At 46.6% G+C, this 22,483-nt stretch overlaps 1 protein-coding gene across 1 annotated transcript in view; it reads right to left on the bottom strand.

Moving 5' to 3' along the window:
* Positions 1-22,483, bottom strand: part of LOC144755640 (glutathione S-transferase Mu 2-like) — an 86,684-nt gene that overhangs the window by 5,331 nt on the left and 58,870 nt on the right. The window contains exons 3-7 of the mRNA XM_078644783.1: positions 16,719-16,783; positions 15,986-16,067; positions 12,620-12,720; positions 12,321-12,416; positions 146-256 (exon numbers count right to left, since the gene is read on the bottom strand). Of these exons, the coding sequence (XP_078500909.1) occupies positions 146-256; positions 12,321-12,416; positions 12,620-12,720; positions 15,986-16,067; positions 16,719-16,783 (455 nt within the window). The remainder of the gene's footprint in view (positions 1-145; positions 257-12,320; positions 12,417-12,619; positions 12,721-15,985; positions 16,068-16,718; positions 16,784-22,483) is intronic.

The following is a 22,483-nucleotide window of genomic DNA, read 5'->3' as shown; positions in this document are numbered from 1 at the left end:
ACTTAGGAAGTGCATTAACATGACCGGAGGCCAGAAGGGCAACCAGACAGTGCAAAGGCAGGCTAACTTGGAAACAACCAAGACACTTAAGAGCACAAATCAGTAAAGTAGAGTTACTGCACCCAAATACTCCTTCAAGAGTTACCTCAAATTGCTGCAAAAATGACTTTAGGTTGGAGAAGGAATCTAGACATGTGGGATCCAACATCCGATTCTGATCAAGCACATCGTACATTAAGAAATCTGCAAGGGTGATCTAAGGATAAAAAGACAGGGTTAAAGTAGTGTGTGCAAACAAAAAGCACCACCATCAGAAGCGTTCATGAGAGGCATGGACCAGCTCTCACACACTACTAGTATAACATCTCCCAACTCTTACCAACGCAAACTTGTGTACCCATCACTCTGCAGATCTCCAATAGGTAACCAGATGCCTAACTTTCTTTTAAATTTATCATGCAAAAACAAGGGGGAACCCATACTGTGCTTAGCCTCGCTCTCTGTACGTGCCAAAGGGTATCCCCTATAGTGTTGAAAGAAATCACCCACTTGGATTCCAGGTGCCATGTTTCTTCAAATAGTCCACATCCAGATACTTAGTGTATCTAGACAGGCTCAACCTTGGTAGCCAAGGGAGCTCTTTGGTTATTGGGTGGAATCCTAGATTTAATTAGTCTAGAGTTCTCAGAGGGATTATTTATTTTTTAAAGAGCATCATTGAGTTAAAAACAGGTGGGGATGCACAAAGGAAATAGTATCCTCTGCATCCTTGGGCCAACATGTTTCAGTCATCACACCAATGCCTCACCGCGCTAGTTGTTAGGACCTCACAAGGATCCCGTTAGTATCTTGTTCATGTGCATTCAATTGTGAAACTTCCATTCACCATGCTCAAAGCAACAGAGCTCATTAATCAAGCACAACATCATTACATATCTTTGTATATCCTAATATGGGTCTCCAAGTGATACCTGTGATTATTTCATATCATGCAAGACCAGTGTGTAATCAGTACAAATTGGGAGTCTCCATCACAATTACTTTAAAAATGTGCACATACTCTGCATGCACAAGGCTGGTATACATTGTGCGAGTATTAGGCTTGAGATGTTCAAATAATGAGTCAGCAGCACAGTCATGTGATGGCGCACCTACTAACTCTTGATTTGCACAGGTAGGTATTCTGCTGCCAATTCTTCTAGATTTGTATCGAAAGATGGAAAAAAATTTGCACAAATGTTCAACAGAACCCAAGTCACCAACTCCACACACAGCGCAGTATACACTCTCAACAGGACCTACACAGCCAGCGACCATGTCAGGTACAGTCATATCACCAGACTCACCAGGAAAGACCAGGCCATCATCCACTTTACCATCGCAAGGCCACCATGCAACACCCCCAGCTTCTCCTATGGCAACTGTAACAAAGTAACCAAGACCCAAATGACTGGTCACCTCAACACCACACAGCCAAACTCTGCAAAACAAGCAACCTAGAACAGGCCGTCTAAAGTTTCTCCACCTGGAAAACTAACTGCCCAGACAGTCATCTTCATCAAGCCAGCCAGCCAAGACCATCAGATCCAAACAAGCCAGTTGGCATACATCATAACTCAGGACAATGAAGCGCAACAGTCTAGAAAGAAGATTGCCCACCAACAGAGATCCCACAGATCGAGCCACATTCAAAACAGACAACGAATAACACCAACACGTAAAAAACAAAAAAGTTGTGCCCTGGCAGACAGCATCGAATCAAGATCCAACCACAGCAAGGACTTCTTCAGCATCGGAGTTTGCATGCACATCTGCCACTGAGAACACAATCTCCCTTTCCCAGGAACTCTGCACAACCCTGGCAGACCATTTCCACAACAAGATATCCACCATCTGCAGGAACTTCCAACCCCAACCCACCGACTCTACAAACTCTTCACACAGACCGCACCCACAACCACTGGCTCACCACATGAGAAGCTCACCACACAGAACATCACAGCCTCAATGAATCCCATTCACGCTGGAGCCCCCCCCCGGATCCCTGCCCCCACCACTTTAACCTCTGGAGCAAGAAAATCAGCATCAAACTCACCGCCATCCTCACATTCAATACCATGGCCTCCTTCCTGACAGATGGAAACACAGAGGTCAGACCACTCAAGAAATCCTCCACAGACCCCACCAAACTCAAAAACGACCACCCCCATCTCCCCTTCCCCGCCAAAGTCCTCAAGAAGGCCATCAATCATCAACTCACCAATTACCTGGAGAGGAAAACCTGCTGGGCACCTCCCAATTCAGGTTCAAAGCCAACCATAGCACCAACATCACCTTGATCGCTGCCAACAATGACATCAAAACGTTCCTTGACAAGGTGGGGAAACAGCAGCTCAATGCAGCCTGGCAGTACCCAGATGTGGATTTCTATATAGTAGGCAGGCATAGTCTGGTTGTCCTTTCACATGCAGATGACAGTCCTACACGGCTAGGGACCTACAGCTCTTAGTAGATCTTTTTCTCACTTACATGGGTGAGCTTGTTCTCACCAAGAATGACCTTAAGTCTCATATTATGGTGGAGGGCCAGAGGGACACCAGATCCAAATGTTATGAGGTCACTGGTCACTATTTCCAAGGTGGAGCATATTTCGTACCTAGGGATCCTCTTTAACCTCCGTGGTTGCCAAGTGAATCTGAGGTCAAAGGCTGAAATTAATGGGGTGAGCCTTTTGGCAAGGCATCTGGGTCAGACTAACGTAGAGGCGATGCTCAAAGTTTTTAAGGCCAGATGCATTTTGCTGGAGAGTTACAGCTGTGAAATTTGGGGCTATGTGTCTTGCTCTCAGCTTCAGGTTGTAGAAAATGTTTTAATGAGAGGTCTTCTAAAAGTACCCGCGTGCACCTCTTCTGAGAGGATTCACAAGGAAGTGGCTGTGAATGGCCTGAGCCCTGTATTATGTTTGTCAGTTTGGCTAAAGGAGGATCGGTCTCTTAACAGGCTAAGCATTCTGGACATTCTGGCTTTGGACAGTATGTTGAGTATTCCCTGGATAGCTTACGTCAGGCGCACCTTTATAACCTTGGGTCGCCCTAAATTGTTTACTAACCCACAAGTCATTGTGAGTGAAGATATTCCATGGCTGAAGTAGGCATTCTATGATATTGCAGCTGTGGAATGGGAGGCTGTGATGCTTAAACTCTATGCAGCATTTTATTATGGTTAAAACCATGCCTGATATGGAGCCTTACTTGTCCTTGGAGAGGTCTAATCATCAAAGGCTCTTGACTTATTTTAGATTTAATATGTTCCATCAGCTTTTGCTACCCAAGTGATCCTGGTGCAAAGTTTCAGATCTCCCACCTTGCCTTTGTGACGAGGTCATTCGCCCGGATGTATGTTATGCCCTAGATTGGACTACCTACATTTGAAATTCATCCACCCACTCCTTTCACCCTTTAATTGTATTCAAATTAGGCCAGCTTACCTTTTTCTGCAGATGTTAAACTCTCCTACCATCAGTTTTTATCCAACTTGTGTTTTTTGTCTGGGGTTACTAATGGAAGAGGATCCCTGTTTTTGGCCACTTATAATCATCATGGTGCCTATTCTCTTTTATCTGTTTTTAATGTGACTTTATTTTTTATAGATTGCCCCTATGCCTGCTGTGTTTATAAGTTTTCATCTTTTATATGGTGGATTGGACAGGGTTATGGATTTTCAAGTTATATATTGCATGCTTTCTTTAAAAACGTACACTTGTGATTTTCAAGGAGAAAAACCCACAATTAAAGTTCTACTACTACTCCGCAGCGTTCGCCACCATATCCCACCACACATTGGTCAAGACACTCCACCACATCGGGATCCAAGGAGACTTCTTCAAACGGATCGAATCATTCCTCACAGGAAGAACCCTGAGAATCCCCCTACCACTACACCTCGGAACCCAAGAGCACAATCTGCAGTTCAACACTTAAACGATGCCCTTATCAAACAGTCATAACCCAAGGCCTCATCTCCTACGCAGGTGGCATCCTCCTGCTCTCAGAAGAATCCACCACCACGAGGACCAACCACCACAACTGCATGACCAGTGTCGCCAACTGCCTCTAGTTCAATACGGACAAGACTGAAGTGCTGATCTTTGGGCAGACCTCTCCATGGAATGACACCTGGTGGTCCTCCAAACTCTGACAGACAACACCTGCAGCCTCGGCATCATTATGGACAGCAAACTTACCATGAAAAGCCAGATCAAGGATGTCTCCTCTGTCTGCTTTCACACCCTCCGCAAACATTTTCAGATTGTTCCCCCTGAACACCAGAAAAATATTCACTCAAGCCGTAGTTACCAGTGGGGGTGTGGCTTCGCTGAGCAGCAAGAAGGCTGCTCACTAAGAGGGCTCTGCCGGCTGAGCTCAATCCTGCAAACATCTGTTTACAGCAAGGCAATCTGAGGACATCTAGAGACAGCCAGGCTCCACTGACCACTTGAACAGCCGCGCACTGGTTGTCTCCGTGAAAAATGAAAAAGGCTATCGACTGGCTATGGCCCAGCGTACCACACGTGCTGCAGCTTTGTTGCTGCACCTCCTACTCTGGGGTCGGTATGGAGGAGCTCACCATCCCTACCTTTTGCGGTGATCCGCGCTTCCCGCGAGCAACCTACGGACAACGAAGAATGCCACTCTGCGTATAATCAGACCTGCCTTCCGAACTGGGCGTGGACATGCCAGAGACTTCAACAGTGGAGTGACGACTGGAGGCCTGAACGTGTGAGTGCCCCAGTCCAGTTCTTTTGTCTAGGCGCACCTGGTGCGGGCCAATGGGTTGAAACCCCAGTCAGACTGTGTGTTGTGGAGGGCCTTGGCTGGGGGGTGGTTGACACTAAGGCCCTGGCGTGCGGTTAGACCTGGGGGCCGGACAGGGTCTGTTGTGTGCTACTTGCTGGTGTCCCAGGGGCTGGGCCTCTGTGGGCCCGCAATTCAGGGTCCCGGGCAGGCCAGCGGGCGAGATCCCGGTTGTGCTCGCTGGGGCCAGACATTGCCGTGAGGGCCTTGTCTGGGGCCTGGGTGTAGCCCCTGCACAAGAAGGGGGTGGTGTCTGGGTATTCACCCTGGTGCACGCATTGATTTTCCCCCTGCAACCAGGGGTGTGACCCAAGCTGGGGACAGCAAAGCATTTTAGACTCAAATGATGGCAGCATGACAACCCCTTGAGGCTCAGGGATACCAGATCGAAGGGTGATTAATTCCTGGCAAACTGTAGGGCCAAGCCACATCTGAGAAACAGTGCAGTGCAAAACAAAGCGCCATCCTCACTGTAAACACTCTCCATGGTCAAATGGCGGAGCCATCGGAACATTACAACTTCACAAATGGGGAAAAACAACCCCAAGCAATCAAAACTACTATTTGAAAACAAGCGGATCACCCGCCTCACAGAAGCAATCCCAGACTCGGACACAGACACCAAAGTTGGCCAGGGTAATTGGAGGACCTCCGTGCGATTCTACTCAAGGTCAGGACTAGCCTTAAGACAATTGATACAAAACTGGATGCCCTTACCTCCAGGCTAGACATGGTCAAAAAGCAAGTTGACTCCGATGAAACCAGACTGGACCTCTTGGAAAAAAATACATAAATAGCACCACTGACGCGCGCAAGTATCAGGTCAAATCCAAGGACCAAGTGAAAAAGATCCTCCATGTGATCAAAGCAAAGAACGAGGACTTAGAGGCTCGATCTATGCGCAACAACCTCCAGATCACAGGAATACACAAATCTACTCCGATCCCCAAGATGGAACCCTACATCTTTGCGCAGAACTCTCCCAGGTGTTCATAGTAAAGCGCACACATCTCTTGCGGAACCATAAACTATCAAGGTAACAACATCTCGTTCTATTCCGACTACACCCCTATGGTACAGGTGGCCCGCCAGGACTTTCTTTCTACCAAACCATCCTTCAGCATGCTGAAATCCCATACACCCTGCTCTACCAAGACAAATTGAAAGTGACTTGACGGAGAATCACACTTCACAGATGCGAAGTCGGCCCTTAAATATGCTAAACATATCAGCGGTCGAAATAAAATCCCCCAGGCCTACTGAGAGCGCTGGACGGACCATGGCATGACTGAGAATGACTAACGCAGTAAAGCAAATTTTTGTCCATTTGTAGTATGGAATGCCAGCACAGCTACATCCTATGGCCTACACGGTCGATATAATCATGAGGACATAGATTAACAGTTCACATTGCCTGTGCTTAAGGTATTATTTTAAACATCACACTCTGTTTTGCCTTCTGTGCAAGCAACGCTCGGCCACCAAGCCGTCTAGGCAGGTCAGTAAGCCAGCGACTCAGGCCCTCGCGGGAGAATCCCATTGTTCAGCTGGTTTTTGAGTTACTTGTTGGAGGGTGGGGCACGGATATAAATCACTACCTAATTTGGGGGGTTGGTGTGGGCGGGGACAGTTCATACAGTTGGTGCGGGGTTGGGGACAGGGGCACACAGCAATGAAAGAGGAGTGTACACACTGGCTTGTATTCATCCTACGCATCGAAGCATTTAGGCAACAAATGACCTTTAGACACTTACAAGCTACACACATGCTAAACCGCAAACCGGGGAATCCCCGTAACATGCTTCAATACTAGCAGTACACTACTTTGGTTACATTCCTCACCTGGAACATCAGAGGGCTCAATGATCATAGAAAAATACAACTCATCCACTCATATCTAATCAGGCGTAGGATAGATATCTTCTTCTTGCAAGCAACCTCCCCAGAACACCGACTTCTTACCACACACCAGACACTGGGGGAGGTGCACAAGTCTGTTTACTCTAATTACGCTAGAGGAGTAGCTACATTGGTATTGACCCAAAGCGCAGGTACATCATAAGCGGCACACTAGGTACAATGCACATCAATCTGGCAGCAATACATGGGCCTAACACGGATGATCCCAGTTTCTCCGACACTGCCTGGTCAAAAATGAACCTGATGGTGTGACACCTTAATATGGGGGAGGGGCAACTATAATGTATCTCGAATGACACCCTGGACCGTTTGGGGGCTGCCTGTAGCCTGCACCCCAGGGTGTGCCAGAAGTTAATGTCCAAACTCCGGCAACAGGTGCTAATAGACATTTGGCGGAAACGGCACCCTGCGACAATTGAAGGCACTTGCATTTTGTCGCATCACAATGCCTGGTCCATATTTGTGCAGACTTGTGGCTGATAATTGGAGATGTGATGACCTGGACTACAGATACCAGACACAAGGCACAGACATTATCTGACCATGCACCTGCCCTTCTTAGATGGACAATACCTTAGACAGCCCCCCGCACATATAGTTGATTTTACCCCCAAATGCTTTGCTGGACACTGTGTTCAGAGAGGAGATCTGTAGTGAGATACTGCAATCCTTCTCACTTAATGAGGGATCAGAATTGTTTCTCTGGAAGACCTTTAAGGCTATAATCAGAGGAGCATGTACAGCTAAACAGTCAGGGATACTGAAATCAGTCAGACAAACCTTGGCACGGTTAGAGTAAGACATCCGCGGCACAGAACTCACGTACTATCGACATAACGAACCTGAACACTTCGCTACCCTGAGACGGAAAATTACTGACTATGACGAAGAAGCCCACAGAGAAACTCGCTCTCTAGGCAAAAACGCCAGAGGTAGACATTAAGGTGAGGGGGATTGCCCTGGCAAAAAAGTCTGGCCTCAATACTCAGACACCCACGGGCATCACCATACATTGTAGGGCTATTAGATGACAATTCCTGCCCAGTCAGGGGACAACGTGACACTCTAGTTCCTTGCAGACTTTAACGCTACACTGTATACCTCCACTGGAGGCGGATCGAGCGCAGAGCTGCTTAAATATCTAGAAATCGATCAAAATGGTATGCAAAGCACATGGTTCCTACCTTTATGAACCCTTTACATCCGAAGACATATCCAAAGTATGCCAGGTGACAAAGCTCCTGGACTGGACAGGCGGACAGTCTCCTTTTACAAAACATACACAGCCACACTCTTCGCAGTTTACCAAGAATAGTCTCTGCCCCTTCCATGCGTGAAGCCGTGATAATATCCCTTCTAAAACCAGACAAGCCCGCTAACCTACGAGACTCTTATCACCCATTGTTCCTCATAAAAATCGATACCAAAATACTGGCTAAATTGCTTGCCACCGGGCTTCAACCACTCATCGCAAGACAGGACCAGTGAGGGTTCATTCCTGGCTGCTCCTCGGCACATATCTTGCGCACCTTCTTTACCACACTACATCACTTAGATCCTCACCTACCGGCATTTGCTGCCTTTTTGGATGTCACAAAGGCATTTAACTCACTTGAATGGACATTCTTATTTATCATACTTTCCAGAATGGGCTTTAGTACGAATTCTGTCAAATTAATACAATTACTTTACACTAACCCAATTGCCAGGCTGAAAGTGAATTACCTAATCTCCGCCCTTTTCCGGTATCCTGAGGCACCAGGCAAGGCGGTCCCCTTTCCTCTTCGCTGTGGCTATGGATCCACTAGCAGCGAGAATGCGCCAGCACTATGTAACTAGACGACTGGGTTTCACAGAGAGTACTAATAGTCTTAATGTATGCGGAGGACAACCTTCTGTACGGAACCCAGAGGAGAATCTAAACCTCGTGCTGAGGGAGATCACAAAATTTGGTGCTTGTCGGGAGTGAACATAAATTGTCCCAAATCGGTTCCCTTTCCTTTAACCGATGCCACACTTCCCTTTGAACTGGAATTCCCCCTTGCATGGGCCACCGGCCCAATCAAATACCTGGGGATCAGGCTCAGTCGTGACATGCAGGAACTCTGGAGCATGAACTATGGCCGAGCTCAAAGAGAAAGTATCGTCCTGGTCCTGGCTACCCCTGTCCTTCGCAGTCAGAATTGCCACAGCAAAAATGGTGGTGATGCTAAAGTTCCTTTATTTATTTGCGAACATACCCCTGCCACTACACTATGAATTCAAGAGTTTGCGCTCCCAAATGGTGGCCTTGACTTGGGCAGGTACACAACCTCGTATGTCTTGGGAGCTCCTTACACTGCCACTCAAACAGGGAGGCCTAGGCGCTCCTGACCTCAAACTAAATATATACTGCGCACAGGCCCAATGCCAGCAATACTGGTTATATCCAACACCATTTCAATCCGATGTGGCTGTGGAAAAAGCTCTGCACCCTCCCCACAGCAAGCCGCTATATATCAAGCCTATAGACGACCCAGAAGCAAAGTAAACACGGTGGAAACCCTCAGATAGACGTGGGAGGGAGTGCGCAGACGGGCAAACATTCTGACACTTTATGCCCCAGCTATACCGCTGGCCCATCACCCTCTTCTCCCCTCTTTGCATGACAGCGGGCCATGATGCGTGACCAGAATCTCGGTCTCACCACTTTTGCAGATCTATACCTAAATTACAACTTCATGGTCCCTCCAGTGGCAACTGGGTACTACCCCCCCCCCCGCCCCCCACCCCTCCTCCCAATCCTCGTCAGACTTGCTCCGATACTACCAAATCAGGGCAACCTGTTAGCAGGTACATGAGTCTTTCCCTTCCGGGTCCCCTGTCCTGCCATCACTTTACCACCTGCTGACTAACCCCTCACATCGGAAACTGATAGCACGCCTATATAACACCATTCAGTGCACCACGCCAGTGAGCTCAAGTTTCGTTACGCCAGTACCTTGGCTGTGAAGGCTGCCCTGTGAAGGAATGTTGAGGGGGCCCCCTCCGGACTCAATCAGGAGATCTCCATCCAGAGAATTGTGCTGAGGGGGGGCCCCCCCAAGAACTAGGGGTCTCCCGCACAGTGGGGGCCTGTGTTACGCCACTGAGCCAAGGCACTAGCTGATTGGCACACAGAGTTAGACCATTCCCTCACTGATGAGCAGTGGACCTACTGCTGCTCTCAACTTGAGCTCCTATCTTCTAACTACAAGCTATGACTAATCCACTTCAAATTTCTCCACTGCTTATACCGAACCCCCTACAGATGCTTAAAATGGGTCTCTGATTGGACGCAAACTGCTGGAGATGCATACAACTGCAAACAAAACTTACATTTAGCATGGCATTGCCCCCCTATCGCCAATCTCTGGGGCCAGTTCTACGATGTAATACAGCAGATTACAGAGACTAGCCTGGAATGCACACCCCTTGTGGCCCTATTGGGTCACTTTGAAAACTCCTTCTGTCTTACCGCCTTTCTGCAATGATGCTTATGCTCACTAAACACAGAATAGTCTTGCACTGGGGCACCACCACGCACGGCCTCCTCAATAGACACATGGATAAATGATACCACATTGTCAAGAGCAGTTAACAATTTTTGGGGAGCTAAAGCCCCAGCATCTAGACCTAAAGATATTTAGGCCCCGTTCACACAATGGGCAAATACTCGGAGCGCAGCTACACAACACGCCTGTTGCATCCTCAAGATAAACAATGTCCCCGTATTAGACACTTGAGCCCACCTAGTGAGACCAGCAACTCTCCTCTGCCCACCCACACAAACTAGTAGCTGAATACACAACAGAGCTGCCCAGTCATGTCACACTGATGTACTATATTCACTGTGTGCTCATTTGTTCAACAATATGTTGTTTTCTCATGTAATGTATAACATGCCACAATCTGCAATTTGCCTTACACCCTACCCCTGTTCCCCAATGTTACTGGTTGATTGTATTGGCCATAATGTGTCATGTACTCTGATATTTAAACATGCTGTGGCAAATTGTACGGCCATTAAGGTGTACTCTCCAATCAAAAACTTTTATTTTATTTTTTTTAAGCCCTAGTTACCCGCCAGCAGGACTATGGCAATAGGCTCTATGCAGGAATCACCACCCATCTACTGAAGAGACTCCAGAAGATTCAGAGCACAGCCACTAAACTCATCCTTGATCTCCCCAAACGGACCCACCACATCCCCCCCACCTCAGCAACTTCCACTGGCACCCCATCCAGAAAAGATGCAACTTCAAGATGCTGACACGCCTAAAAAGCCCTCCACGACCAAGGACCAGCATACATCAACCACCACCTGAACTTCTATCAATCCTCCAGACACCTGCACTTCGCCTTCCTCGCTCACACTCCCCACACCCACTGAAGCTACAGTAGAGGACGATCCTTCTCCTATCTCACCGCCAAGTCCTGGAATGACCTCCCCCTCCAAACAGCATCCTCCCTGTAGGAATTCAGAAAGGGACTCATGACATCAATTGAACCCAGTGCCTGGATACTCTTGGGTGATCAGCGAAGCGCCATAAATTGGAGTTGATAGATCAATTGCAAGAGCCTCTTTTACTGCCTATTCATTTTGTTATGTGTTGTAAGGCACCCAAATGTTCTAAATGTGCGGTATCAAGGCTTCCATGCCATAGACAGCCTATTATCCCATATATAAAGGAGTCCGGAATTAATTCTCTCTGGGGCTCTAACTTGCTTGCATTGTGTTGATAAAACCATTCTGGTTGAGATGGATCAAATTATTCATAACAGCACACATTCAGTAGATCTAATTTTTGTAAATGCTTAATAGTGTTAAGAAGCACAGGTCAACACGAGGTTGGTTCAAATTCTTCTTTCCCTTATTTAAAAAAAGTAATACTCCTTTAAAAAATAATAACCCTGGCAATTTTCTTTAGACCGTGGCAATTTCTTTATGACATTTTTTATCTATTCAAGGCTGATTGGAGATTTTAAAGAGGTAGCCAACTCCCCATTTAGCTCTGGAAACTCCACTTCACACAACCATGGTTCTGCTAAAGCTGGACCGCCTGTCTCTGCTGCTCCCTTATATAAATGGGCATAGTAATCCATAAAAATGTTCCCAACAACAATACATTCCCTTCCTATGCTTTTTGTAATGGGTTCTCCAATCCCAGTGATAGGGATTTCGGTTGCTTTTTTTGTGGACATCCAAGCCGGAAAACATCCCATCTTTTCCGCCCTGTGCACTCATAGATCATTCCTACACATGCCTGTATCAGTGGTTAGGGATTTTAAACTATTTCCTTCCAGAGAGGTATATAACGAACTAACCCATCCCACTCTTTGTAGGTGCAGTTTTCAATGAGCAGCTATGTCTGCTGGTTTGGTATTCAAATGTTGGACACTTAATTCTGCTTCATTCAGTAGGTTGTGAGGCAAACCGATCAACCCCTACCCATGGTCTCCTTCACAACACTTTAGGCAAGGCAGTACTTCTTCTCCTGCGCTGCACAAGTAAGTACCAGTAAATACCTTTTCACCAGCAAACCACTTCTGCTCGCCAAGGAACAGGGAACACAGCTTGAGTTTATCAGGGAGTTTTTCCAAGTATGAACCCTTCAGGTTCTCCTGCACAAAAAAAACAATTTCATCAACAGCCTGCAAGAAATACTGCAGAAAGGCATCAAAACCATGCGCTCAAAAACAAACATTTCAACAGGAGGTGAAGTCGATGAAGAGAAGTGACACAGCCAACTCCCTCCTCAGATAGAAGTTATGTCCCACTTCACTTAACAATCAAACAAATGTTCTAATTTCCAAATGATACTTACAAAGTTAGGATCATAAGCAATAGTAGCAAGTTCCCGGCGTAAGTCCCTAACTTGGTTCTCCAGAATATCCACTCGGACCTTCTCTGACTCACTTTCCCCACCTTTAAGTAAAAAGAAAAGGGTTTACAAAGAAGTTCTCATATCAGATGTTCACTTCAAAGAGTCCTATACGCCGAATTCTCCTATACTCTTTTCAGCTGTCCTCTAACAAAGTTACAGTTAGGTGAGAATTTGTTGACAAGTGGCACGAAGAGCACACATCTAGCTCATTGGGTTTCTGTAGGGTTATGAGTTTAGGACAGCTTGCTGCTTTTACAAAGGCTTTCTGAACCCAGTGAGCCTCTATCTTGAATATCAGTGTAGCGCCCATTTACCAGCACTGGACAGACCTCTTCGAGTACTAGGTTTTCAACAAACTGGACAGGTGACTTCTTTGCCTTGATGGAGCAGATTTCATCTGGAGTCAGGCATCGTTTTATTTTTGTGCTTCAGACAGACTGCATTTAAATTGACACGCACATTTTGGTGCAAGTTAAAACTCATGGCACATTAAAATATGAAAATGAGGGCTTGTCAGTCTGAAATGCTAACAAATAAAAAGTCTGTCTGAAATGCTTGTGCTGAATTAACATGTGTTTTTGCAGTGTAGAGAAAAACTTGCGATTTAAGTGGCCTTTTTAGCTTTGAAGATTAATAGAATGTGTTCTCTCTTCCCAGCTAATCCCTTGCAATCTACATTCACTATTCCGGTCTTAAGAGACTTTAGCTTGTTGCATATTTGGATAAACATGTTCAGTTTATAACATCTTTTTATAATGTGTGAATTAATAATGCACCAAACACTACACATGGGTCTAAATGCTTTTTGCATGAAAAGCCATCTAAAACATTAAAGCATGTTGCTATGAGTATGTATTAACTGTGTGCGCTTTGAAAATTTACACTAGTGCATGATTTATGTTATGTTGCACATTGCACATTTTGCATGTTGTGCATAAATAAGAAAAACTGCTTTAAACTGATGGCTTTGCTAGGAAATCTTTCATAATGGGTATTAGTATGGGGTTTGGAAAACAATGGGTTTATTTACATGAAGTTAATACTCGTGTTTTTTTTTGTTTTTGGGCCTAAGATAACATGGCTGCCTGTGAATCCAGCAAGGCTGTGACTTGCATTAAAGAGAAGAGAGCATGCGCAGATTGTGCCAGCTTGCCTCAAGACACGAATGAGTCAAGGCCACTGGACTGTACAGTCTTGTGATTGTGGCAATGTACCGGTGTTAGTTAAAGTATCCTTCCTGCCTGTGCGGTGACAGGAAGGAAGGGAAAAAGATAGAAATATTTTTCCTAGTAAATGTAGCTAAACATATAAATGTATTAATCATGGACACTTCTTTTGTTAAAACAGGTATGGTTAGGAATTTAGAATGAGATCAGAATGGGGAGACCTCTTGCCATCGCGACTAACCAATCTGGTACAAGCTTTTCTGAAAATGCAACATTTTGTTGATTCTGCCAAGAATTGGAGTATAAATAATTACCTCTTTGGAGGGGTGGTTGGCTTTTGGGCTTCTGGGCTTTTGGCTTAGGTTCTGCTTCATTCATTATGGGTTAGGTACGTGATAATCACGGGTGCAGCCTGGGAGGAGATTTGTGCGTCCAAGGAGAGAAAGAAGAGGGGAGGCTTCTTGCTAATATATTTTTTTTTTTTAGAGAAGTCCTTGCAAGTCATTTTTGGCACCAGCCACATTCCTTTAAGGTCTTGTGAAGGAGGAGCGCTTTCAAGGAGCAGCTCCTGTCAGATGGAGAGGGAGAGAGACAGATTGAGCACCACCAGAGCAGAGAGTGCAGCTGATTAGAACTGGTTTAGATGCTAACATTTTTAGTACATACTTTGGACTAATTAATTAGTTGTGAAAAGATTGGTCTTATGCTTTTATTTCTCTTCATGGGAGATTTTTTGCCAACTTAATTAATTAGCCTTGCAAAACATTTTTCTTAGTAACAGTTTTGACTGACATTTTGCGCCACATTTTCTTTTCTACATGTGATGCTTATATGCAGACTGTAATATGTTCTGTATTAATACTATTTTTCCTGTTTTCCAAATTCTGTAACCGGATTGATATTTTACTAATGAATAAAGGGTCAGAAAAAATTAACTTTAGACTAGAAAATAAAACCCTTTAAAATACTCAACAACATTGGTTTAAATAATAATTGCATATTTTTTTACTGTTCATGTTTATGTAAAGTTTCCTGAAGGTAATACATGGGGTCAATGGCCCAACACCTTTTCAGCGGTAAATACAGGTAGATGAGGTTTTTGCATTGAGAAATTACCGTGAAATTACAGTTGTATCAGCCTCACTTCTCAGTTGCTTAGGGCTTCATTCTCTCAGCTTCATGTGTTATCTTGTGCCTCTGACATAATTAAGTCCTCACCTTCCCTCATAGTTTGATGCCAAAGATGGCATTTGCATTTTTTGGGAATGCATGTGAAAACGCAGCCATCTCACCATCTTCCCCAAAAGCAATGCTGAATGCTAAAAGATTAAAACCGTTCTCTCTCCCAAATAAAGCACAAACAAAATTAGCGCTTGCACAATGCAGGCATGCAGTCTGTACAGCTGCTCTACAGGCTTGTATGGTTTTATTTTTTTTAAATAGCTCCTGGTTCCAGACAGAAAGCGAACACCTGAAAGTTGTGGGTAATGGTGGCAACTCTACGTTTAAAAACTCGCTAAGCCCTTGCCAGAGTCCCACCTACTTAATGTTGGTGTTGTGCAGGAAGGGTTTGTGAATGGACCAGTATCCGTCTCCCCTCTGTTAGTTGAGCTGCAGTTCCTCTGTTCTTGGTATAGTCTGAAGTGCGCTTCCTCCATTTTTCCCACCAGTCTGCAGCTCCCACTCAACCATTGCCCCATTACCTCAGTGCTATTAAACTTACAGATGTATACGTTACAGCACAGATGGCATCCTGCAATCACCAAACCTACAGCAAAGGAGCCTGAGGTCCAGTAAACACAAACAGAGTACAGCACCAGAGAGGAATTATGTAGAGGGGCCAGAGTGTCGAGATGCAAGAGCTGGTGAGGTCTGAACCACAGACTAAACACCTTAAGGGACCAGAAATACAGGCAAGCTAAGGTGAGGATTACACCCGATGGCAAGTCCTGCTGTGTGGGCGTCTTGGGGGAGGAGGGATTGCTCTGATACACTGGACTCTCCAGCACAAAATATCTGCCCCAATGCATCACATTCAGAAGACCTGTTGAGTACACTGCGATGAATAGGTCATCTAGAGAGGCCACTAGACAAACCAGATGTATACTTTGGACCCACCAAACCGAGCTCTGCTACTCACACAGGTTGTGTTTGCGTCCGATGTACCGGAGGATAGCGTTGCTCTGAGTGAGTTTGACATCTCCATCAATCAGGTATGGGAGCTTTCGACAAAAGTGATAAAAAGAAACAAACGTTTAGGAGCACATACTTTAAAACATTTTTTTTTTATCTATTCAGCGAAAGGATTGGGTAATTGGAAAGGTGGACCAATAATGACGCCCTTCGACAGAAGACGCCCTCATAGTCTGACGTGCCGATTCCAGCCCATCACCGAGGCTCTTTCACGGACCTCCAGGACGAATGGCCTTTCAAAGCAAGAGAGGTCCATTGTGAGCTGCTTAGAATAGGAACCGATTATTGGAAGTTATTGATCTCAGGAAGCACATTTAACAGGAAGAACTTAAAGTTGTGCACTGGGTCTCCGTCGTGATGGGGTGCACTGGGTCTCTGTCCTCATGGGGGTTCAGCAGGTCTTTGTCATGCGCAGTCCTACCACGACTTGCATATGATGTTGGGGCTTGCAGAGACCACAACGAGGAAGGCAGCCCGGTGACACCACATAAGGTAAGTGTATTAATGTATACCTTATTTATTGTAAAAAAATATATAATTAATTAGGGGGGTGTGGAGGCGGGGAGATAAAGGTGGGGGCCCAGGGCTCAGAACTCTGCTTCGGAGTAGGAGTTTTGCCTACACTCAAGAGTTCCCCGCACACCCTTACCCCGGATCACATGGTGTGCAACACATCTTACGTTTGGGAAGTCCAGTCCAAGCGTTTCCTTCTCGTTAAGCCACAGACTTTTGTCATAATCTGGAGCTGAAAGACAAAAAAAGAGTTTTCTATAATAATTAACGTACAATAATCCCAGCCCTACATCACTGCCACAAACACCCAGCACAGCCTTGTTCCAGTCCCAAGTCACATTCCTTGATGATGCAGAGCTTACAACCAGGCTACCGAATCAGAGGCCAGCAGGTCAGGCTAGGGAGCCAGATGTAGGGATGTAAATGGTCACAGGTGAAATGGGGGCTGCATATGTGCTGCTGTGTGGACCCCCCCACTGAATCATAGGAATCCGCACCCCCTCAACCCCCACATCTGCTCACCACCACCACAGAGTTATTACTGGAAGCAGGGGACCCTGGCCTAAGCATTTTTGATTATTCAAACCGCAAACCAATACACAAACAAGCATTGGCATAGCCAATAGGTCTCGCCTTTGGGACCTTATAAGTGTTAAGTTATGCAGTACAAAATCCTTGGTGCAACAAGATCAACTGTTGTATGGCTAAACACTTATAAGGTCCCAAAGGCGAGACCTATTGGCTATTCCAATGCTTGTTTACGTATTATTTTGATTACTAGATGCTGCCAGACAGTAGAAGCGGTCAGGGGAGACCGCACAAAATGAGCCAGGACGTTCCCAGCAAAGTGTTAGATGTTAAAAAGTTTGTACTTGCCAAAAACAGATTGATTTAAAAAAAAAATAATCCTTGCCCCATCATTGTTGCGGTTTGTGCCGTATTACTACGCGAAATGTGCAGGCCTCTCCACTAACGTGTTATTAAGTAATAGAAAAAAAAAGTAACATTTAAGCCTGCTCATCAGACATGTAGGAGCTGAATGGTGCGTCTCCTCTCTCCTTTGTTAGGAAATGATGCTTTAAAGATTTTGCACTACTTCCTAAATCATAAGCCAGAAATATGAAAAGGTAAGGGTTACCAAAATGCAGCAAAAAAAACGCAATGGTTAGAAGTACACTTTTGTTATTGTGCAGCAAAATGTCCTAATCCATGCTGCACTATCCCGGGCGGTTTGGAGAGAAACAAACCTTTTTTTCCCTCCTGCCTTAAGCAGCTTTTCTTCACGACTGTATGACAGGAGACTAGAACCCACTGTGCCCGACATTTACATTCTAGACTGTAAAACCACGAGGAAAATATGCTTTATTGTGGTTTCTTTCCTATTCAGAGTGCTTTGCTGGGGTCTGATTTATGAGCACAGAGCTGCCTCTCCCCGCGAGTTCTCATTACCAACACAGCCAACCCTTAAGTGACTTAAGGCAAACCCAACCTTGGTGAATTCGACACCAAAGTAAAAGGCCTGTGTACTGCAGCTGATTAGGCAGAGGTTTTTTTCCTGAAGACATTTTCTTTTTATAATTCCTGGACATATTTCATTGCATCGCAGGTGCAAAACCAGCCTTCCTAAACAGTGAAAAAAGGCCATGGCTTTACAAAAAGAGAGCATTGTGTAGGCGGCAGTGCTTTGGGAAACAAAAAGGCATATCAATTAAAAAATCATGCTGGAAACAGATACCATAATAAACACGTTCTGGTGGCAGGAAATGAGGGTTGAGAATAGATCGTACAAAATTAAAACAAGTGCTGAAAGAGTGGATCAAAATAATAACACCGCACCTAAAGTAACAAGAGACCGGCAGTGATCCATATGAACCTACAGGAAAAATGAAGCTTTTCACAATAAAACATGGCCACTAGATGGCAGTGAGTATCCACCACATTAAAAAACAAGTATGCAGTCAGGCTGATACAAAGAAGCCTCCCGGAGCAGTGAAAAAAAAAAGTGCAGGTGCATGGCGGCAAAAGCGGATGCAGCTGCAGCGTCCCTATTATTATTATATTTCTTATATTGCGCCAGAATCGACCCCCGAAGGGGTATCTCCGCGCTAGCCTTGGGAACCCGTCCTGGTTTTTCCCTGTGAGATAGCCCCTACAGGGCATCCCCAAGGTGAAAGCCAGGCATCCCGCCGCGGGGGGCCGTTGTGGAGATTAAGCAAGCTTAATGCCCAGAGTTGCAGTGTGAACCCATGATTAGGTCAGGCACAGAAGCGAGAATTATCGAGTCCATGGACATTTGAGCTCAAGACCCTGCCGCGTCGGGAATTGAACCCTTGTCCCGGGTCTGACCTCTGCTTCAGGGTCTGCCTGCTCTAACCAGTGAGCCACGCTTCTCCACTCACAAATTAACATTAAAAAAAAACTAAAAAAGAAATCTGCATTGTAACTTTAATGGGAAGGTTGGAGATTTCCCAAATTCAATTGAGGCGACCCATCCTCTATGCTATATTCCGTTTGATGCCCTTGCTCTGCTCCCACATTCTGAGGACACCAACAGCCTCCAATTTCAAAGATCTTCACACTTACAGAACATTTTAGAATGTTCAATTTTATATTTTGCTTCTATATTTATATACACTTTATTAAATCAGTCAATATGATTTAATTTTCTAAGTAGTCACTGACCCCCTGTGGAGGCGTACGAATCCCCAGACCACAGGTTAAGGACCTCTGTTTTAGACAAAAAAAATACTAATTTTAATCTTCAGGAAAAAAAAGCCATCTTCATCTAAAGGAAGGCTTTACTTGCATATTATCACTGTTGCAGGTGGCTGCACCAGGGGCTTTCTCCTCATTCTCAGCCCCCCTCATACCCTATTTTCCCACCACAAAGACATTCTTGACATTTACCACTTCCCATCCAGGCACAATTTTTGAGTTGGGTGATTTGCATCGGATTAGATGCAACTGGAACAAGCATTGGCATAGCCAATAGGTCTTGCCTTTGGGACCTTATGCGTTTAGCCATGCCACAGTTGATGTTACATAAAGGATATTGTGCTGCATAACTCCCAAAAGCGAGACCGGTTGGCTATGCCAATGCTTGTTTACTTATGCAACGGGTGGGAAGGCACAGTGGGTGCCTAGGCTGAAAAGCACTGCCATGAGTCAGAGGGAGGGGTCGTGGAAGGGTCCCACCTAACCAAAAGTGTGTGATTCTGAGAAAGTTAATCATCTCCCTGCGCCTCAATTACTTTACTGTAATGTCGAGGACTGCAAGGCAGCAGTCTAGTTGTCCGCGTCCTAAAGGGCGCGTATGCGCGGGCGTGCTACGTCACGCGCTGGAGTATAAAATAAATGGAGGCGTGGGCGGGAGTCAGTCCGGACCACACGGAAAGTCAATCTGGTGTCCCGAGTGTTCCTTACGCCGCGGCGCCGCGTAACACTAGCGCCTGTGGCCTGGGACCTCACACTGGCGACGAGGGTCTGAAAGAGACCATGTTGTGCCTCGGAGCACACCTCGAAACCCAGACGCCCATTGCGGCTGCCCTGCCCGGAGCTGGCGGGCCCCGAACCTGCTGCGCGTAGAGCGCATTTCATCGGTGGCCTCGTGGTGTCCGCCCACGGCGCCCCTCGCTACTCCTGCCGGCACAGTGAATCATTTTGGCAAGTCGGCCTCGTGCACCTGGAGTGCCTGCAACGACCGCTAGCAAGGGTGGAGTGGCGCATTAATCGCCACGGTGAGGGAACTACGCGCACGAGCCTAGCACAGATCCTACACCGGGCCTGGAGAGGCACCCATCACGCGCCTGACAGCGCGCTACGTCCGAAACCCGCACAGACAGCGCCCCCACAGCTCCCTGCCCCAGCCTGACACCATAGGCTACCCGGAGGGTGGCCTCACCTGCTCCGGCCCTGAATGCCACGTGCAGCATAGCAGGCCCATCGGTGCGCCACGATGACGTCCATTCCCGCCATTGAGCCGTTCTGCGTCGACGGTGCCCCAACATCCCTAGCGCCACGCTGGAAGGACTGGACGGACCGTCTGCAAATTTATTTCGAAGGGACTGGCACTGCCAGGGAGAAACGCAGGGCACTGCTTCATCTGGGCGGTAAGGACATTCACAAGATATATAAAACGCTGGTGGAAGCTACCCCCAAGTCATACCATACTCTCAACAACGCTCTGAATGCACACTTCGAACCCATGGCAAGCAAAGACTATGAAAGGTTCGTATTTCGTCAAGCAAAGCAAGAAGCTGAGGAGTCGATTGATGCGTTCCATGGGAGACTGAAAGAACTGGCCAGCGCGTGCGGTTTCCAAGACGAACAAGAGGAGATACGAGGGCAGATAATCCAGGGCTGCTACTCCTCCAAACTAAGAGTCACAGTCCTACAGGAGGACGGGAAACCACTTGCTGACATCCTCAAGCTAGGGCGCTCGAAAGAACTGTCGCAAGCCAGAGCCTCACACATGGAAGCTGCCCTCCATCGGCCAATCAAGCTGGAACAGGTCAACACGGCGGAGAAGGTGAACGTCGTGAAGCCTAGGGCACGCCAGTATGGAGGAAAGAAACAACAAGAAAGGCTCAAAGAGTGCGGATACTGTGGAGGCCAACCTCACCGCGCACAGGACTGCCCAGCAAGAGGGAAGAGATGCAGCTCATGTGGATGGATGAATCACTTCGCAGCTGTATGCAGATCCACAAAGTCAAAGAAAGAAGCTGCACACGCGGTAATGGAAGAGCAAGACAGTGAAGACATGGACGATGACACAAACGAATATCCTGTCCACTACGTGTTCGCCATAGATCAACCGCAGAGCAGGAAACGACGGCTCCCGAAATGCCGCATCAAAATCCACCAACAAGAAGTGCGAGCGACAATTGACACTGGGGCATCAAAGTTAATGGCGGCGAACGTATATCACCAACTCAGCGCCAGCCCCCCCCTGAAAGAAGCAAAGATTAGAGTATTCGCATACGGACAGAAAACACAGATCCCGCCAATATGATGCTTCAAGAAAGAACTGCAACACCAGGACTTGAAAGTCCCCACAACAGTGTACGTCACAAGGGAGGGCAGTGGCATGCTGATCAGCAGCCAAGCAGCCGAAGAACTCAAGCCGATATCCTTCGCCATGGCCGTACTGACAGAGGAGCTGGACACCATCCTGGAAGAATTTGAGGAAACCTTCAAAGGCATTGGGTGCCTCAAGGGGAAGGAAGTGTCCCTCCACATCGACCCATCGATTCAACCAGTAGCCCTCAGGCACAGAAGAATCGCATTCCACTTAAGGAAGAAAGTCGAGGAGGAACTGGAGACCCTAGAGAAGCAGGGCATTATTGAGAAGGTCAGTGGACCCACACCCTGGGTATCCCCGATCGTAGTGGCTCGCAAGCCGGAGCAGCCAGGCCAAGTCCGCATATGTGTGGACATGCGACTCCCCAATGCTGCAGTCAAAAGAGAAAGACACTTAACCCCCACGGTGTACGACATCCTGGGGGAGTTAAATGGAGCACAGTGGTTTTCGAAAATGGACCTTCGTTCCGGCTACCACCAACTACCTCTCCACCCAGACTCACGGTACATAACAACGTTCTCCACCCACGTAGGCCTCCGGCGCTACCAACACCTCAACTTTGGCATCTCGAGTGCCGCCGAAGTTTTTCAAAACACAATCAGGGAGGTACTAAGTGGGCTCCCAGGAGTACTAAATGTAAGTGACAACCTGTTGGTCTATGCCAAGTCTGTTGAAGAACACCATCAGAGGCTTAGAGGTGTACTGCAGAGGATCAAGGAGGCAGGGCTTACGTTACACCTAGAGAAAAGTCAATTTCTACAGATCAAAATCAGTTCCTTTGGGTACACATTCTCCGACCAAGGAATAGCCCCAGACCCCGACAAAGTCCAAGACGTGAAAGACGCTCCACCC

This window comes from Lissotriton helveticus, chromosome 5_1, assembly GCF_964261635.1.
Source record: "Lissotriton helveticus chromosome 5_1, aLisHel1.1, whole genome shotgun sequence".
Classification (NCBI taxonomy): domain Eukaryota; kingdom Metazoa; phylum Chordata; class Amphibia; order Caudata; family Salamandridae; genus Lissotriton; species Lissotriton helveticus.
The sequence above is the reverse complement of the archived record's forward strand: the minus strand, read 5'-3'. Positions and strand labels throughout refer to the sequence as shown.